This window comes from Lynx canadensis, chromosome C1 (genome assembly GCF_007474595.2).
Source record: "Lynx canadensis isolate LIC74 chromosome C1, mLynCan4.pri.v2, whole genome shotgun sequence".
Classification (NCBI taxonomy): Eukaryota; Metazoa; Chordata; class Mammalia; order Carnivora; family Felidae; genus Lynx; species Lynx canadensis.
Genome location: NC_044310.1, coordinates 57,787,687 through 57,807,485, shown reverse-complemented (window position 1 = coordinate 57,807,485; position 19,799 = coordinate 57,787,687). Strand labels below are relative to the sequence as shown.

Sequence of the window (19,799 nt, the reverse complement as noted above, 5' to 3'; positions counted from 1 at the left end):
TCTATTTGATTGCTTTACTTACTGTAATTTTAATGAGTTAACATCATTAGCATGTGAAGTTTGAGAAGTCCTTAAAATTAGTCACCATATTTTATTTTTTAAAATGAGCCCATGTAGTTAGCAAAAATACCTTTACAATTATGTATTGTGTTGTGACCAAATTACTCAGCATTTATTTTGTCAATCAATAGCCATAACAAACTGCAAATACTCCCTGAAGAAATTACAAATCTGAGAAACCTGAAGGGCCTCTATCTCCAGCATAATGAACTAACTTGCATACCAGAGGGATTTGAACAACTTTTCAACCTAGAAGACTTGGTAAGTTGTGATTTTCCAATTTTTATGTAATTTGGGGCAGGTGGGATTTTTCACCAGGCTTAGAAATTGAATGTATGATTGAAATGATGAGAACATGGACAGCTGATTACATGACTGGATTATCAGAAACTGCATTTCAATTAGATTGCTAAATTAGGTATTATAAAATCAGTTTTTCTTATTTTTTCTTATGAAATCAACTTAGGTTTGAATTTAGGAAGAGAGTGTGGGAAAGGGGTGACAAGGATGACTGTTATTCAGAGGATTTTTATGGTTTTGCAAAATAGAGCACGGGTGTCTGTAGCATATACCAGTTCTCTTTTGTATACCCATCCTCCTTTATTGCCTCTGTGACCCTCCTGTCCTATGAGTGTCTAGATAATCCCTTTAAGGCCTGCCTTTTCGTCCCCATTTTTCAAAATGTCCACATTACCTCACAAAATTTTCATTTTATCTGTCATATTCTAAATAGAAATAACTGTAAAGCAATACGATATTATTTTAAGAATAATAGAAACAGTAGACACTTGGCTTTTTGCTTTACCTATAGCAAGGTACATAGTTTTATCCCCTAGAATAGATACAGAATTACGGTTTATAAAAACAAAACAAAACAAAACAAAACAAAACAAAACAAAAAACATCTCATCTGAAGTCACATAACTAATAAGTAAGGAATTTAGGATTTTAACATAAGTCAATTTGACTCCAAAATGTATCCCTTTTTTTCTTCCACTATACCCCTGAAGGAGTAAGATTCCACTGTAAAATCTGCAAACTGAAAGACTTTAGCTAGATTAGATGGAGATTAGTTGTTCCAATATATACTCTCTATTGTACATGGTTAATTCCTCTTATATTCTTGTTCTTTTCCCTATTACATACTTTGAAGAACTTATTTATATCACTTTAGTCTTAAAGTTTATTTCCCATTAAAGGAAAAAGTAATTCTTTTACCTCTGTTTTTTTACTTTTAAGTACATCTTCCTTGATATTTCCCTGATCTGCTGTAGTGTTTGAAATCAATGTATATACTGTCCTCAGACATTCCTTCAGTATCTGTCAATATCCAATCTGATCAAATTGGATATAAGGTTTGGAAAGCAAAAGGCATAGGTAGATAAAATGAATGGCTAAGGAGGGAGCCATCAGATTTTCTTATAAAGTTTAATGGTAAAAGATAGCAATTGATGAAAAAAAAGAAGAGTATTTAGATTAGAAAGGAAACGTAATAAACTGTAGCAGTTCCCAGTTGTTTTTATGGGTTCCCAGATAGGCATATGCATAATGAAAGGATATTTCAGTTGAGAATTGTGTTCTTAAGGACTCATTTATCATATCATAAATGTGAGCACTAATATATTACAACATTAGAAATATAAGCATATTAGGGGAGCTTGGGTGGCTCAGTCGGTTGAGCACCTGACTCTTGATTTTGGTTCAGGTCATGATCCCAAGGTTGTGGGATTGAGCCCTGCATCAGACTCCCCGCTGAGTATGGAGCCTTCTTAAGATTCTCTTCCTCTCTCTCTCAGCACAGAGTCTGACACAGGGCTCAAACTCACGAACTCACAAACTGTGAGATCATGACCTGAGCTGAAGTCAGAAACTTAACTGACTCAGCCACCCAGGCATCCCAAGCTAGTAGTATTTCTTAAAGGTATATAAAAACTGCTTAGCAATGGTACTAAATAAATATTTACTGAAGGAATGACAGCATAAATATGGATTTATTTATATATAATGTATTTAATAATATATAAAGTAGATGCATTAAACTAGACACAATGCTTTATATCTAATACAATTATTAACTGCAATAATGTTTAATTTCTTAGTAAATTTTGTTGATTTGGGTTATTTAAAATGTCTTAAGAATTTGTGAATTAATCTCTTCTGTATCAAAACCCTTTTTAATTAAGCTTTTTATTTTGAAATAATTTTAGATTTACAAAATGTAAAGATAGTACAGAGAGTTCTAATATATTCTTCACCCAGCTTTCCTTAATGTTGACAATTTACATACTCATAGCACATTTGAAAACTAAGAAATTAACATTGGTACAATATTACTGACTATACTATAGATTTTAAGATTTTCCCAGTTTTTCCACTAATGTCCTTTTTTTTTGTTCCAGGATCCAATCCAGAATACCACATTGCATTTATTGTCAGTAACTTTTGATATTAACAAAATATTTATTTATTAGTAATCTCTTAGTATATAGAGTATTAGAGTTGTAGATTGTTGTTTCCTGTTGTAGTTTATGATATGCTGTGTTATTTATGATAGTAACAGTGTGTTTTATAAAAAATAACTGATCTAGCATTTTTACCTTTTTCTATCATCTTAATTGATTTAGGGTTACAAATGCAACTGTTTAATGTTAGACTAAATGAAAGTCTTCAGAGAACAAGTTACCTTAAGTCATTTTTTTCTTATCTATTGTTGCAATTGTCCCTATCTAACAGTTTGCTGTTAGCTAGTGAAGTACTTACACCTAATTCAACTGTCATTAAGTATTATCTGAATGTCTTTTAAGTGCAGTTTCAAAAAAAATGTTCTCTCATAACTGTTTATGTTTTAATGAAAAAATAGAAACAGTGATTTAAAGAAACAGGTATAGACATTAATTAGGCAAGCTTGAATGAAGGAAAAATAGAGAGCAAACTTCTGGACTCTATTAAAGCAGATTTGCTGAGATCAGCAGAAGAATGGAGGGACTATTTTTCCCTTAAAAATTAAAATGTCCATTTTCTCAGCTTTATTTTTTTTTCTTTGAAGAATTTTTCTTTCTTGCAAATAAATTTTTCATCTCATATTGCAATTTACCTATATGGTTTGCCTAATTTATCATAGGTAGTCAATAAATACTGGATGAACAAATGGGTTTTTAAATTAAAAACATGATGCATGATATGACTTAGTAGTAACAGAAACCTTTATGTAAAATATTTCTGAAGTCAGAATTCATTCTGATTTCTTCCTGCTACATTATTAGGCACATAGTGGTCCTGTAGAATACTGAGGTAATGAATGACAACTTGTGAAATTGTGAATGGGGGCTACAAAACATACCACCTCTGAAATAGTCTTGTTTTAGGTTGCAATCTCCTCAAACTTCTGAAATCCCTTTTAGGGATCATTTGTTTGTTTGTTTGTTTATTTATTTATTTATTCATTCATTCTTTCTTTCTTTCTCTTTCTAAAGGATCTTTCCAATAATCGTCTTACAGCTGTTCCTGCTAGTTTTTGTTCTCTGTCCAGTCTGGTGCGACTCAATCTTTCCAGTAATCAACTGAAGAGTTTGCCAGCAGAAATAAGTGGAATGAAAAGTAAATCTCTATTTTAAAAAATACATAAATTTGAAGTTGGTGCAACTTATATTTAGAAAAATAAATTTTAATATAGTTACAGAGAAATAAAATAATAGATTTTATACTGGCAAAGCAAACAATAGCAAGTAGCCAGATTTTCTTCAGAGCATTATTGTCTAGCTTAACTTCCTAAACAGCTACTACTAAAAACATATTTTGGCATACCAAAAAGAGGAAAATAAAATATGATTATGAACTATGGTAAAATTATATATCTGAGATATTGATTAGGGTTTTGAGCTATGCTATCTCCTCATTCATTCATTCATTCAACATTCACTAAGAGGTTATTCCCCTCCCATAGGTGATTCTGCTTATGTGGTTACATTATAGCTGTAGTTCCTCATGGCCCAGAAATAATGATGTCAGGGATGGTCTAGTTTTGTCCAAATGGTCAATCATTTTTTTTTAAAAAAGGTTAAAATAGTGGTTCTATTGAAGTTTATCATTGAACCATTATATTTAATGTATTCTAGAACTAATAATATTAAGTGATAAAAAAATAGAAGGCAGATTTCAGTACCTTTTAAATAATTATACTTAATCATCTTAGAATTCTTGATTTAGAGGCCAAAATCTTGGTAATTTTTGTTGTTGTTGTTTAAAGGCAAACTATTATTATTTCTTGGTTAATGAGCACACTGTGTGTGTCAGCCTTACACTGTTTACCTTATATAGTCTTTTCTGCTAATCATATGTAAGCCCTCTTCATTTCTTTAAACCTCCCTTTTGTGGAAGTTATGGAAGTGATTTTGTGCAGTTGATTACAGATCATTTTGAGATAAATTTGTAAAATTGTGCTGTTTTAGTTTAGATTAATAGTCATTTGTAATAGGAATGCATAAGTTAAATCTGCCATAAATCAAGTTGATATTCTAGGGGAGCCTTTGCTTGAGTTACGAGTAATTAAGACTTTGCTTGTCTTTGCCATTTTTTCAGTAAACATATTAAAAAGTAGAGCTAAACATAAAATATGTTATCTCTAGTTAGTATGTAAGAAGCATGGATTTTTTTTTTCCCATAAATTAGATGGACCTATCTTGAGAGATGGGAAAAGATAGAGAAATCAATAGAAAATTACTTTGAATTTATGGCAAATTTTCCAATATGCAGCATAATTCATGATTAGATACTTTCTTCCTTTAGCCATGACAGTGATACTTTTAAATTATCACCAGTAGTACATTTGTTTATTATTTCACTATTAATGACTGGATCCTAAGAACAATATTCTAGCATTCGTGTGATTCTTTGTAACGAATACTTTTACATATGTTGTTTTGCCATTACAAAGGTTCTATACTTTAGGGGGATGTGTATTGTTTACATTTTAAAGATTCATAAACCTAGACTTAGAAATTATCTTATAAATTGTAAAGCCAAGGATCCTGTAAGAGCTTGAATCCTCTTACTGCATCCCCATTGCTCTTTCCACTGCACACAGCTTATATTCTGAGTCAGTGCTCTTAAATGCAAACAATTGTGAGAACTGTAGTCTCTAACTTTGATTATTATTTTTTAATGTTTATTTATTTATTTTGAGAGAGAGAGAGAGAGAGAGAGAGAGCGAGCATGTGTGTGTGAGAGTGGGGGCAGGACAAAGAGAGGGAGGTAGAGAAAGAATCCCAAGCAGGGTCCATGTTCAGCATGGAGCCTGACGCTGGTCTAGATTCCCTGACCCTCTGAGATCATAACCTGAGCCCAAATCAGGAGTTGGACGCTTAACCCACTGAGCCACCAGGGGTCCCTATAATAGGTCTGTAGCTTTTAAAACCAACTTTTCTTCATAGAATTTACTGGATTTGGGGTGGATCACATTGTGACATTTTTAAAAATGCTGTAGCCAAATAATACATAAATTACTACATTATTTGTTGAAAGTAGTACATTTCTTTTGAAAAACAACTTCTTTAAATACTTAAAGAGGCAGTTTAAGGCAATGTATCAACTCAGTCTTGCATTATGTTAAAATTGGTAGGCTCAAAATATAGCAAAAAATGTTTATCACCTATTCAAACTAGACAGTTGAGACTGAATGGTGGAAAATATGTGGTGTGGTGGCCATTGCAAGTTGAAGAATCTGTGATATGGATTGGGGGAGTACTGCTTATTGAATTCTTAATGGAAAGAAGACCTTTACTTTTATCCATTTTGTTTTTGATTTGCCTTTTAAGAAAGAAAGATCCAGGAGGTAAGAGAGAGATGCTGCAAGTAAGAACATCCTTCTTGAGCTATATAGTATGCATTCTTGTCCATAGTGTTAGCTAAGATGTTAGAAAAAAACGTAATTTAAACAAAAATAGAAAAAGAAAGGAAAGAACACAGGGAGAGAAAAGTAGTATGGATGGATGGAAGAATAGGAAGGCATACATAGAAATCCGAGGTTTTTTGACAGAAAGTCAACTTGCCTAATTTAAATGTATATGTCTGAGCTACTACTAGCCACAGTTGTTTAATATCCATTCATACAGCTAGTATGCATGCGTCTTTATATGTCTTTAACTACCTTAAGCTTTTTTTTAAGGATGTATAATTACTGAGGGAAATAATATCTCATAGTATGTAGTTGATGTATTTTAGAATATCTTAACAGAGTACTGGAGTACTTTGGTTTTTACCATTACAAAGATTACTTGGACTATTATTATTATTTTTTTAAACCACTTTATTGATGAATGATTGATACAAAAAGCTATACATATTTAATGTGCACAACTTGGTGAGTTTAAGATGTGGCTGGGTTTTTTTTGTTGTTGTTGTTTTTTTAAATTTACATCCAAGTTCGTTAGCATGTAGTGCAACAATGATTTCAGAAGTAGATTCCTTAATGCCTCTTACCCGTTTAGCCCTTTCCCCCCTCCCACAACCCCTCCAGCAGCCCTCTGTTTGTTCTCCATATTTAAGAGTCTCTTATGTTTTTCCCCCTTCCTGTTTTTATATAGTTTTTGCTTCCCTTCCCTGTGTCCATCTGTTTTATATCTTAAAGTCCTCATATGAGTGAAGTCATATGATATTTGTCTTTCTGTGACTAATTTTGCTTAGCATAATACCCTCTAGTTCCATCCATGTAGTTGCAAATGGCAAGATTTCATTCTTTTTGATTGCCAAGTAATATGATGACTTGGACTTTTATTAAACATTTTTTTTTTAAATGTTTTATTTATTTTTGAGACAGAGAGAGAGCATGAACGGGGGAGGGTCAGAGAGAGAGGGAGACACAGAATCTGAAACAGGCTCCAGGCTCTGAGTGGTCAGCACAGAGCCCGACGCGGGGCTCGAACCCACGGACCGTGAGATCATGACCTGAGCCGAAGTCGGATGCTTAACCGACTGAGCCACCCAGGCGCCCCTAAACATTATTTTTAATATCAGTTCTCTTTAATTATAATTAAATGTAAAAAAAATCTTACTTTACGTTTATTTAATTCTAGGATTCTTGATTATTATATTGGTATTGCATGAGTTTATAAGTCCTCATGATCATCCTCATGATGATGTACACATTCTTTGAATGTATATATAATTATAGACCAATATTTTTCTTTATTAAGATATTTTTGTTTTTCACTTACTATGTATTGCAGGATTAAAGCATTTGGATTGTAATTCAAATTTCTTAGAAACTGTACCTCCTGAATTGGCTAACATGGAGTCACTAGAATTGCTCTATTTGCGGAGGAATAAATTACGTTTTCTACCAGAATTTCCTTCTTGTAGGTTATTAAAGGTAATATTTACTTGATTACTAAATAACTATGTATTTTCCGAAAGTTAATTATGAAAATGAAAATTTTAATCTTGATTTACCTTGGGAATATGTATTAGTTATAGGTGCTATGTTTTTCCTATATTTTTCAGAATTTTAATATGACTAAATACATTCATGGTATTGCTAGTAATAGACTTTTTTTTAAAGAAATAGTCAACTTGAAAATAGGAATTTGTCTCTTTCATCTGGGGAGTAGTATACAACTGGAGAAGTAGGTGTTGAGACTAACGTCATAAGTTGGAGCCATACTGTAGGAGACCTGGAATACTAGGGAGGAATATGTATCTAATTCTGTAAGTTACCACCTCTCATGTTTACCTGATCATAATTGGGTCTCTTTAAAATTAATCACTTTCTTATGGTTTTAAGTATATAGTGTTAACATTGTCTTTTAAATTTGTCATGTTTTGTTTTTCTTCATGTATACTGTTATGTATTAGAGTTAAAAGAGTTTTACTTATTTGTTTTTTAGTTTTTAAAGTTTTACATTGAGATAGAAAGTGTGAGTGGAAGAGGGCAGAGAGAGAGGGGGAGAGAGAATCCACAGCAGGCTCTGCACTGACTGTGGGGAAAGGTTCGACATGGGGCTTAAACCCATGACTGTGACCTCATGACTCCAGCCAGCCGAAGTCGGAAGCTTAACCCACTAAGACACCAGGTGCTCCAAAAGGGTTTCTTTTAAACAGAATGGTGGCAGTGATAAAAGGAACTGAAAATGTTATTGTTTAAAGATTAATTATACATCTAATATTTATAGATTCTGTTAATGGGAAATCAGTATATATAATAATCACTAATGAAAATGTTGAATAACAAACTGTGATATAAATAACTTTTTAAGCTTATTCTGATTTGTATTAAAACTTTTTTTTTATTAGTATAGTTCTTAGATTTGTATTTTTATTCTATAAATGTTAACTACTAAATAATTTCTGTGGTTTGGTTTTACAGATTTTGAGCTTCTGCCAGATTAAATCTGTAATTATTTTTAAATTTCCAGAAAATCCTTGAAAGTGTTCTGTTTTTGCCATTTTTAGGTGTAAGATAGCTTACTTGTAATTGAAAATTTAAGCACCTTAGTAATTAGAAACATGTTTTTCCATGTGTTTTTCAGTGATTAGATTTCAATATTATTTTTATTACCTAATAAAAATTGAATACAGAAATACATGTAATTGATCTTTGGTTTTGTAGGAATTACATGTAGGTGAAAACCAGATTGAAATGTTAGGGCCAGAACATCTTAAGCATCTGAATTCTATCCTTGTGCTAGACCTGCGGGATAATAAGTTAAAATCTGTTCCAGATGAAATTACACTACTACAGTCTTTGGAAAGGCTTGACCTAAGCAACAATGATATCAGTAGGTAAGTTTAAAGATCAAATGAATAAGAAATCATGCCTGCATTTGCTTATAATTCAGAAGTTAATAAGTTAATAATATTTGAGAAAAACGTGGAGATCTTTTTTTTTCTAAATTGAATTCAGTAAATATTTAGTAAACAAGTATCATGTACAGACCTACAAAGAATAGTTAGATTTGGTCCTTGCAGCAAGCTTAAAATACTAATAGAATCAGATCTATTTTGCAAGTTACTCTAATCCACTAGAACGTAAACTAAGAAGTCAGGATATTTATCTGTTTTGTTCACTGCGCTCTCTCTAACTCCTAGATCAGTGCCTTGGTATATAGAAGGTGCCTATATTTAAATATAAATATTTCTTGAATTTATCAAATGAATGTAAAGACATGGAAGAGATATAAAGTGCTTTGGGGGCTTAAAAGAGATACAGGAACCAGCCATTTATTGAGAGGAATCAGGGCAGACTATGTAGAAGAAATGTTTTTAGATGATCGTTAGGACTTAGACTAGTGTGAATCAAGTTAAGTGTTTAAGAGCACAAAATTTAAGATCATACCTACTTTCAGGGCCATGCCTCACTTTAGTCCCACCATGTGATCTTTAAAGGATGACTGCGATTTTTAAGTACACATGTAAGGTGATTAGAATGATTGCCTTGGTAGGATGAAACTGTACAAAGAAAGCTTTGAAAGTTCAGGAAATTGTAGGGATATATTTAGAGAACAGCAAGGAATCAAGTTTACCTGGTAAATAAGGGAAATTAAGGGAGACTGTGGGAATTTAGGACTTGTAAGTTAAGGCCATGTGGTCTGTAAAATGCTTGTGAAGAGTCAGTTTTCATTCGTTAAGAGATGGGAAGCTACTGAAAGATTAAGAGGAGAACCAGTTTGATTATATTCTCATTAAAAAATAAATTGGTGGGGTTCCTGGGTGGCTCAGTTGGTTGAGTGTCCAACTTCAGCTCAGGTTGTGATCTCATGGTTCTTGAGCTTGAGCCCTGCGTTGGGCTCTGGGTTTACAGCTCGGAGCTCAGAACCTGCAGCTTTCAGATTCTGTGTTTCTTGCTCTCTATGCTCCTCCCTGGCTTGTGCTCTGTCTCTCAAAAATAAATAAACTTGGGGCACCTCGGTGGCTCAGTTGGTTAAACGTCTGACTTCAGCTCAGGTTATGATCTTGCAGCTCGTGGGTTCGAGCCCTATGCTCAAGCTCTGTGCTGACAGCTCAGAGCCAGTGCCTGCTTCGGATTCTGTGTCTCTGTCTCTCTCTGTCCCACCCCCCCCTCATTCCCCCTCTCTATCTCCCTCTCTCAAAAAATGAATAAACATTAAAAAAAATAATAAACATGGGGTGCCTGGGTGGCTCAGTCAGTTAAACATCTGACTTCAATTCAGGTCATGATCTCACAGTCTGTGAGTTTGAGCCCTGTGTTGAGCTCTGTGTTGACAGCTCAGAGCCTGGAGCCAGTTCTCCCTCTCTCTCTGCCCCTCCCCACTCATGCTCTGTCTCTCTTGCTCTCAAAAATAAATAAAACATTAAAAAAATTAAAAAAAATAAACATTAAAAATTAAAAAAATTGGTGATTATGGGTTGAATACATGGGATAGGAGTGGTTTTGCATATGGGAAATCTCAGTAAACTATTAGATCATTAGGGAAGAATTTTCTTTGCTTACTTGAAGAGCAAAATCGAAACATTTAATATTAATGAGTATGGCTATCCTGAATCACTGATTCTTTCAGATTTGCTTTTTATGGTTTTTATTTAGCAAATGTTTTAAAGTTCACATTTTTTTAGCAATCACAATATGACAATTTCAAAATAAATCTATTTTTTCTTTTACATGTTAAACATTTATCTCAAAGGGATTTATTTTAGGCCTATGTTACTTGGGCTGTTTTTGACATGGTTATATGATATAGTTTGTCAAATGTTACTAGTTTTATAGCCAACTATTTGGTTGAATTATGTTTAATCTTTTTTGTAGTCTACCCTGTTCATTGGGAAAACTGCATTTGAAATTTCTGGCACTAGAAGGAAATCCTTTGAGAACGATTCGAAGAGAAATTATAAATGTAAGCATATTTGGAACTCAGCTATGTTTTTAAATTTGAAATTCAAACATGCATGTTGATCTATGAAACTGCAAAGTATGTCTTGGTGAATATGTATCTTCTCTCCATGTTTTCAGAAAGGAACCCAAGAAGTCTTAAAATATCTGCGAAGCAAGATTAAAGGTACTTTTCTATATTTTCCTGTATTTTGAAGGAAAATGTGAAAGGTAGTGAAGTGCTAACAATACATAAATTTACATGTATTTGGGGTATAAATAATTAGAGGAAATGGTCCATGGCAGGTGTGGTTCTAATTCTGAAATCAAATAGGCCATACATATGCTGAAATTATAAAAACATCCTTAAATTCACAATAATAATGTTTTATCCTTAATTTATTTGATTTGCGCTACATTGTACCAACTGGAAAATATAACAAAGATTCAATAAGTACTCTAGTGCTTTAACTTGCAAAAAAAAAGCAAAACTTGGCTTTTATGGTAAATGAATTCTATTGACTGGTGGTATATTAATAGTATTTGAATATCTGCTTCATGCATAGTTTTGCCAAGTTCTAACAGATATAAAGATAAAACACATTTTTCAGGATATGTTAATTTAGTATGAATATGCACCCAAAGAGAAAGTGATACTATACATTTGATTTTGTTTTTAAATTTTCATGTTTATTTATTTATTTTGAGAGAGAGAGAAAGTACTAGCAGGAGAAGCCAGAAAAGAGGGAGAGAGAGAATCTCAAGTGGGCTCTGCACTGATATGCATATGTGAAATCTCAGTAAACTATTAGATTACTAAGCCCGATGCGGGGCTCAAACTCACAAACCATGAGATCATGACCTGACCCGAGACCAAGTGTTAGACGCATAATAGACTGAGCCACCCAGGTGCCCCACTATACATTTAATTTTTAATGCTATACTAAAATTGTGCTATATCCCAATTTTTATTTTATGTATGTCATTGTAGGATACACTAGAACATTTAGAAAAAATCAGTTGTACCAGTGTATTGCTGAATAACAAACACTCTACAACTTAGTGGCTAGATACAGCAACTGTTAATTTAGCTCACAACTCTGTTGGTTATGCACAGCCTAGCCTAGCACCATATTGCCCATATGTTAAATGAATAACAGGGGCACCTGAGTGGCTCAGTTGGTTGAGAGACCAACTCTTGATTTCATCTCAGGTCATGATCTCATGGTTTCTGGGATCGAGCCCCACTGTTTGCTAACAGCGTGGAACCTGCTTGGGATTTTCTCTCTCTCTGTCTCTGTCTTTCTCTCTCTCTCTTTGTTCTTTTCCTGCTCGCACTTGAGCACTCTTTCTCAAAATACATAAATAAAACATTTAAAAAAAATGAATAAGGTAATTGAATGCTTCAGCAATTTCCATTTTCCACCTTGACCTTCCAATAAATTAACATAATTTTGTAACACTTTCATTTCCTGCCAATTTCTAGGTATGCTTTCTCCCCCAGAAAAATGTAATTCTGAAATAATCAGTTAGGTGTCATATCAGAATAATCCAAACATTTTTTAAAAACTAAATTTTTTAGGGTAGTTTTAGGTTTACAGCAAAATTGAGAGGAAGGTACAGATATTCCCCTATATCCTCTGCCCACACATATGCATAGCTTCCCCCATTATCAACATCCCTTACCTAAATGGTACATTTTTTTTTTTTACTAAGGATGAACCTACATTGACACGTAATCATCCCAAGTCCATAGTTACCTTAGAGCTCACTCTTGGTGTAGTGTATTCTACGGATTTGGACAACTGTTATATATCTACCATTATAATATACAAAGTATTTTTACTGCCCTAAAAATCTTCTGTGATCTGCCTGTTTATCCTGCCATCCCCTCTTATCACCCATCTCTGATCTTTTCCCTGTTTCCGTAATTTTGCCTTTTTCAGAATGTCATGTAATTAGAATCTTTCAGATTTGCTTCTTTCACTTTGTAGCATGCATTTATGCATCCACCATGCCTTTTCATGGCATGACAGTTCTTTTTTTTAAGCACTGAATAATATTTCCATTGTCTGGATGTAGTACAGTTTATTTATTTACCCTACTAAAGGATACGTTGGTTGCTTCCAAATTTTGGCAATTATGAATAAATCTACTCTTTTTTGCACATGGATCTTCTGATGTTTCAGCACCACTGTGGAAGAGACCATCTTTGCCCCATTGTTTTTATAGCTTTTGCTGCTTTGTCAAAGATGAATTGAGTGTGTTAATGGAGGTCTATTTATAGGCTCTCTGTTCTGTTCTATTGATCTCTTTGTTCTTTTGTCAATTTCACACTGTCTTGATTACTGTAGCTTTATTGTAAGTCTTCCAATTGGATAATGTCAGTCCTCCAACTTTGTTCTTCTCCATCAATACTGTGCTGGCTCTTTTGAGTCTTTTACAGCTCTATATAAACATCTTGCCAATATTGAGTCCTTTTATCCATGAACGTGGAATATCTCTCTACGTTAGTTCTTTGATCACATTCATCATAGTTTTGTAGTTTTCCTCATAGAATTCATATACATATTTTGTTAGATTTATATGTAGCCATTTCGCTTCGTTTGATGCTAATGTAATTGTAATTGGTATTGTGTTTTTAATTTCAGATTTTACTTGTTCATTATTGATATAAAAGAAAGCAATTTACTTTTGTATATTAACCTTGTATCCTGCAACCTTATTATAATCACTTACCAGTTTCAGGGGGTTTTTCTTGTCACATCTTTTGGATTTTCTACCTAGATCATGTCATCTGTGGACAAAGAATATTTTATGCCCTCCTTCCCAGTTTATATTCTTTTTACTTCATTTACTTACCTATTGCATTACCAAGGACTTCCAGTATAATGTTCAAAAGGAGTGGTGAGAGGGGGCTTCCTTACCTTGTACCTAATCTTAGGGGGAAAGCTTCAAGTTTCTCACCAAGTTATGATATGAGTTGTAGGTTTTTTGTAGATATTCTTAAGTTGAGAAGGTTCTCCTCTATTCCTAGTTTACTGAGAGTTTTTATCATAAATGGGTGTTGGCATTTGTCAGATGTTTTTTTATGCATTTATTGATATGACCGTGTAATTTTTCTTTTTTAGCCTGTTGATGTGAAGCATTGCATTGATTGATTTTTGAGTGTTGGACTAGACTTGTATACCTGGGTCAAATCCCACTTGGTCACAGTGTATAATTTTTTAAATACTTTTTAAAATTCAATTTGCTATTATTTTGTTGAGGAATTTTACATGTATATTCATGAGAGATAATGCTTTCTAGTTTCTTGTCATATCTTTTCTGGTTTTGGTTTTAGGATAACTGTTGGCCTTGTAGAATAAGTTAGGAAGTATTCCCTCTGTTTCTAGCTTGTGAAAGAGATTGAAAAATTGATATAATTTCTTCCTTAAATGTTAGGTAGAATTCACCAGTGAACCCATCTGGACCTGTTGCTTTCTGTTTTGGAAGGTTATTAAATATTGGTTGAATTTCTTTTATAGATACAGGCCCATTCAGGTTGTATGTTTCTTTTGTGTGGGTTTTGGCAGATTGTGTCTTTCAAGAAATTGGTCTTTTTCATCTAGGTTACTAAATTTGTGGGCACAGAGTTGTCAATTTTAGAACATTTTCATTACCTCAAAAAGAATTTCCATACCCTTTGGCTATTATGGATAATGCTGTGATACACAATTATTTACAAGTTTCAGTGTGAGCATGTGTTTTCATTTCTCTTGTGTATATATCTAGGAGTGGAATTGCTAGATCAATGGTAATTTTATGTTTAGTCATTTCAGGAACTGCCAGACTATTTTGCAAAGCAGCTGCACCAGTTTCCATTCTTATCAGCATTGCATGAGGGTTCTGATTCTTTCACATCCTCACCAACACTTGTTGTTTTCTGACTTTCTGATTCTAGATGCACTGGTGGGTGTGAAGTGGTATCTCACTCTAGATTTGATGTGCATTTCCCTGATGACTAATGACGTTGAATATCTTTTCATGTACTTATTGGCCGTTTGTACATCTTTGGAGAAATGTCTGTTCAGATCCTTTGCCCAATTTTTAATTTTTTTTTTAAAGTTTATTTATTTTGAAGGAGAGAGAGAGAGAGGGAGGGAGGAAGGGAGGGAATCCCAAGTAAGCTCCACAGTGTCAGCACAGAGCCCAATGCAGGGCTTGATCTCGCAAACTGTGAGATCATGGAAGAGTCAGATGTTTAACCAACTGAGCCATCCAGGTGCCCCCAATTTTTAATTTTTTATCTTTTTATTATTGAGTTGTAGTAGTTCTTTTGTATCTCTTGTCAGATATATGATTTGCATATATCTAGTCCTCTGTGGGTTTGGTTTTTCATTTTTTGGTACTGTCCTTTGAAACAAATTTTTATTTTTGTTTTTTTATTTTGATAAAGTTAATTTATCTGTTTTTGTTTCTTTTTTGCTTATGCTTTTGGTTTCACATCTGAAAATCCTTTGCAAAAATCTTTTTTGTGAAAACTATTTCCTTTGTGTTTTTTTTGAAGTTTTGATTTTATATTGAAGTATTTGACTCATTTTTTATACTGAAGTATTTGATTCGAGTTAATTTTTATATATGATATGAGATAAGATTCCAATTTATTTCTTCTCCATGTGGTTATTTAGTTTCCTTGCACCATTTGTTGAAAATACTGTTTTTTCCTTATTGAATGGTTTTGTCATTTTTGTTGAAAATCAGTTGACCATAAATACAGGGTTCATTCTGGACTGTCAGTTTTATTGCATGGATCTGTATGTCTATACTGTGCCAGTACCACAATATCTTGATTACCATTGATTTGTAGGAAGTTTTGAAATCGGGAAGTATAAATTCTTTATTCTTTTTTTCTCAGGCTTGTTTTAGCTGTTGTGGGTTTCTTGCAATCGCGCATGAATTTTAGAATCATTTTTTTGATTTCTACAAAGAAATCAGCTGGGATTCTGATAGGGATTACATTGACTCTGTAGATCAATTAAGGGAATATTGCCATCTTAGGTTTTTTAGTTAAAAGGTCAGTAAATGCTGATGATAAAAATTCAACCAACATACAAAAATATATAATGAGAAGAAAATCCATCTCTTTCATAGTCCCTTCCCAAAGGATAATAGTTCCCCTCTTTACATTCTCCTTGGTGCTGATTATTAAAAATAGCTCAGGGGCTCCTGGGTGGCTCAGTTGGTTAAGCGTCCGACTTCGGCTCAGGTCATGATCTCGCGGTCCGTGAGTTCGAGCCCCGCATTGGGCTCTGTGCTGACAGCTCAGAGCCTGGAGCCTGTTTCAGATTCTGCGTCTCTCTCTCTCTGACCGTCCCCCGTTCATGCTCTGTCTCTCTCTGTCTCAAAAATAAACGTTAAAAAAAAAATAAATAAAAATAGCTCATTGGAAAGTGTTGAGAATACTCTTAGTATGCAATCATGCTAGTGTACATGTATATGTAAAAAATAATGCTGGGTTTTGTTGCTGGTTTGATGTTTTCTATCTGCTGGTATAATTTGGCAATATATATATTACATACTCTTTAAAGTGACATAACCAAACTGCCAGGGTACTTCTAAATACCAAAGCATTTACTTAATGCTAATATTTATCTTGATGTCTTCTATTTCTATTTGATACTGTCTTTTATTTTGTGCTACTTCTATAAATAAAATATCCATATATTTGCATAAGAAATACTAGTTTAATGATTGTTGATTAGTGAATAACTGATGAACTCAATGCAAGAGAAATGTACTTTATAGTATTCAACAAATGTTCATTAATTTCCCAGGGATACTACTAATTTTTTTTTATATTCCTTTAGTATGCCTTCTTGTCTTAACATATGAATGCTAAGACTATTTTATTTTTTTCATGTTGTTGAAAATTGTCTTTTTTACTCTTGTCTAGATTGCTGTGGTCTCTTGTCAAAAAATCGTAAAGCCATTTATTTTTAAAATGTATGATTTGTGTTTGTTTTGCTCTTTCTACCATATGATGGCAGTGTTAAACAGTGTCTGGAGACTAGTGAGGGGGTTGATTGTGTGTGAATGTGTGAGTATGCATATATGTTAGAAAACATCTATTGAAAATAAAATCTTGCATTTGCTAAGAAAAACTCTTAACATAAATAACGTACCAAAAGCTTACTTGATTATGTAAATTGCCAGGTTTTAAGTGATTGAGAGTAATCAGTTTCCTTGTGTCCTAAACTGAGAAGATAGGCATATGCATATTTGGTAGATATTTGTGGGAAATAATACTTTTCCTTTGTTAACAAATTTCTTCTAATAGACCATATTATTTTTCTTAAGAAGGAAGTTTAGTGTCATTGTTTGTTCTGAGAGATTGTTGTTATTCTTTGAAGGTTCTTTCCTACTCCTAAATTTCCTTATGGTAAGATTTATTAAAAGATTTTAAAGCCTTATAGTAGTAATGTTATCTACTTTCTATTAATTAAATATTAAGTTCTAGACCCAGATTTGAGTCATTGGAAATACAGTATATGACTAAAGACATTCTCACCAATAATAATTTAGAAATCACGCATACCATTTTTACATATTTTCGAAAATTTAAAAATGACTTTGTACTATGAATATTGATTTTTTATAATTTGTTTCTTGCCAGATGATGAACCTAGCCAAAGTGATCCTGTTACTGAGACTGCCATGACACTACCAAGTGAATCCAGAGTCAATGTACACGCTATCGTCACATTAAAAATACTAGACTATAGGTATGTAATTTTCTTAAATACTGCATAACACATAGGAAACTTTGAGAAATAATCCTTCAGATAAAAGGACAGTTGGTAAGGGAGAATTCATCAGAGTGCATTAGTACTTAAAGTAATAGCATTTGTAAAATCAGTGATGAGATAAAAGCATATTAAAAGTACAGTGAACTTAAATGCCCATTCCTTAGGTGCTTTGTGTTTATTACACTTAAGAGGTATATAGATGGTTATTAATACTGAAATTATTATAATAAAGAATATTTTATTATTATCAAAAATAAAAGAGTGACAGTACTGGTTGGTAATAAATTTTGACTCAGTAACCAGCATCAAGAGAGAATTTTATATTGCAGGGGTCTGTGTTAGTAAGTAAGTATCATTTAGTTAATGAAGACTTCAAGCAGGCAGAGCTTGAGAGATTGTACCCCATTAATAAATCTAATATTATAGAGCATATAAATCTAATATACTGGAGCCTAATATTATGCTCTAGTATACATATATTAACCTGAAACAATTGTAATACTGTTATATAAATTGAGACAAAAGCCTAACCATTTTTATATTATGGAAGTTTATTCAACTGGGAAAGAAGATACCTATGTACAGGTTGGGAGGGGTTGGCAAGTCTTTTTTCAATACTATCTAGGCAACAATGATAAAACTAACCAATACTGCCAAAGCTCCTACACTGATTGGCTTGTGTCTGGGTATTATAACGGTAATACAAAAGAATACAGACTCAGATTCAAGTCAGGTGACTAGATTTATTTATTTAGTTACCTAACAGCCAGCATCAGTGTCTAGCCTCTTTGCCTTACTGTATCAGTAGGAAGCATCTTCTCAGCAGTCAGGATACAATTTCTATTTCAGATCTGTTGTTTCATTAACATTTTTACCTCTAGTCTGACACTCTTCTGTGTATGTAGAAATCACTGCTCTAAACCAACTTCCTTTTTTGACACTATAACACAAGATAGTACTCTTCCATACTTAAATTTGTATCCTTCTTCTCTCATAGCATAGCATGGAGACTTAGCATGTCTTATATTACACATAATATATCCATTTATTCAATAGATATTTTCGAACCTAATAGGTATCAAATCCTATGCTAGGTGTCATAAAACACCAAATGATGATAAGACAGACTTGATTCCTCCTTAGAATTTCTTTTTTCTCTGCCTTTATTCCCTCCACCATTCCTTCAATCCAATAAATGGGTACCATTTATTGAGTCCCTATTCTATGCTGAGCACTGTACTAGATATTTTACAGATGCTGTTGCTTTTAATCCTGCAAACAGTCTATAAAGTAATACTGAGACGTTTTATTTAAGATAACCATTCCCACTTTTTAAAGTCACAGATACCACAAAAGTGTTATAAAGATAGCACTGAAGACCATACATCTTAGATTGTTTTGATTCTAAATTTATTGTAATTTATTTTCCTCAGAGACTTTAATTGCAAAGGAGTATTCCATTTAAAATATAAATGAAGTCCCAATCTCAAGGCATAAATGCCTTGAACTAAATTTTTTAAGAGTGTGAATCTTCAGCATTTGATTAAATCAGTTCCCTGTGACTTGAGCATTTCTGATGGAAAAGATAAAAATGCTACATCTGCACAATAGAAAATAGGGCCCGAAAGCAGAAGTCGAAGGCGTAAAAACTGAAATTTTGGCTGTCTTTTTATCTATCTATATTACAATGCCTTTCTTATAAGTTCCTCCATATTACACATTATATGTAATAATTGTTTTCTTGTCCATATAGTCATTAATTTAGTATTCCATCAACAATTATTTTAAGTGGATGGCATATTAGGCATTGAAAATTGTAAAAGAAGAATGTAAATGGCTAATTATAACAACAAATTAGTAAATCTGCAAATGTCAGAGTACTACTATATTTCATTTAAGATTAAATGTATACTTAATTGAAAAGGAAATTTATTTACAGTATACATTATACATTTGCAAAACTTCTGGCACACATAACAATGAATAACTCTTTAGATTCAATTTCACAGAACTGAGGCTAAGACAAAGTAAATTACAAAGCTCCCTTAATGGTAAGACCAGGGATAGTTTAGTTGAAGGCCACTATCCTGTCTACTTTGTCACATGCTAACGGAGGGAGAAATTGGTTGAGG

The 19,799-nt window shown here is 33.1% G+C and overlaps 1 protein-coding gene across 1 annotated transcript in view; it reads left to right on the top strand.

The window, feature by feature from the left end:
* The window catches only part of LRRC40 (leucine rich repeat containing 40), a 47,105-nt gene that overhangs the window by 14,712 nt on the left and 12,594 nt on the right, over positions 1 to 19,799 (top strand). Inside the window, exons 4-10 of the mRNA XM_030326291.1 lie at positions 192 to 321; positions 3,534 to 3,657; positions 7,284 to 7,426; positions 8,663 to 8,835; positions 10,817 to 10,904; positions 11,021 to 11,066; positions 17,535 to 17,643. Of these exons, the coding sequence (XP_030182151.1) occupies positions 192 to 321; positions 3,534 to 3,657; positions 7,284 to 7,426; positions 8,663 to 8,835; positions 10,817 to 10,904; positions 11,021 to 11,066; positions 17,535 to 17,643 (813 nt within the window). The remainder of the gene's footprint in view (positions 1 to 191; positions 322 to 3,533; positions 3,658 to 7,283; positions 7,427 to 8,662; positions 8,836 to 10,816; positions 10,905 to 11,020; positions 11,067 to 17,534; positions 17,644 to 19,799) is intronic.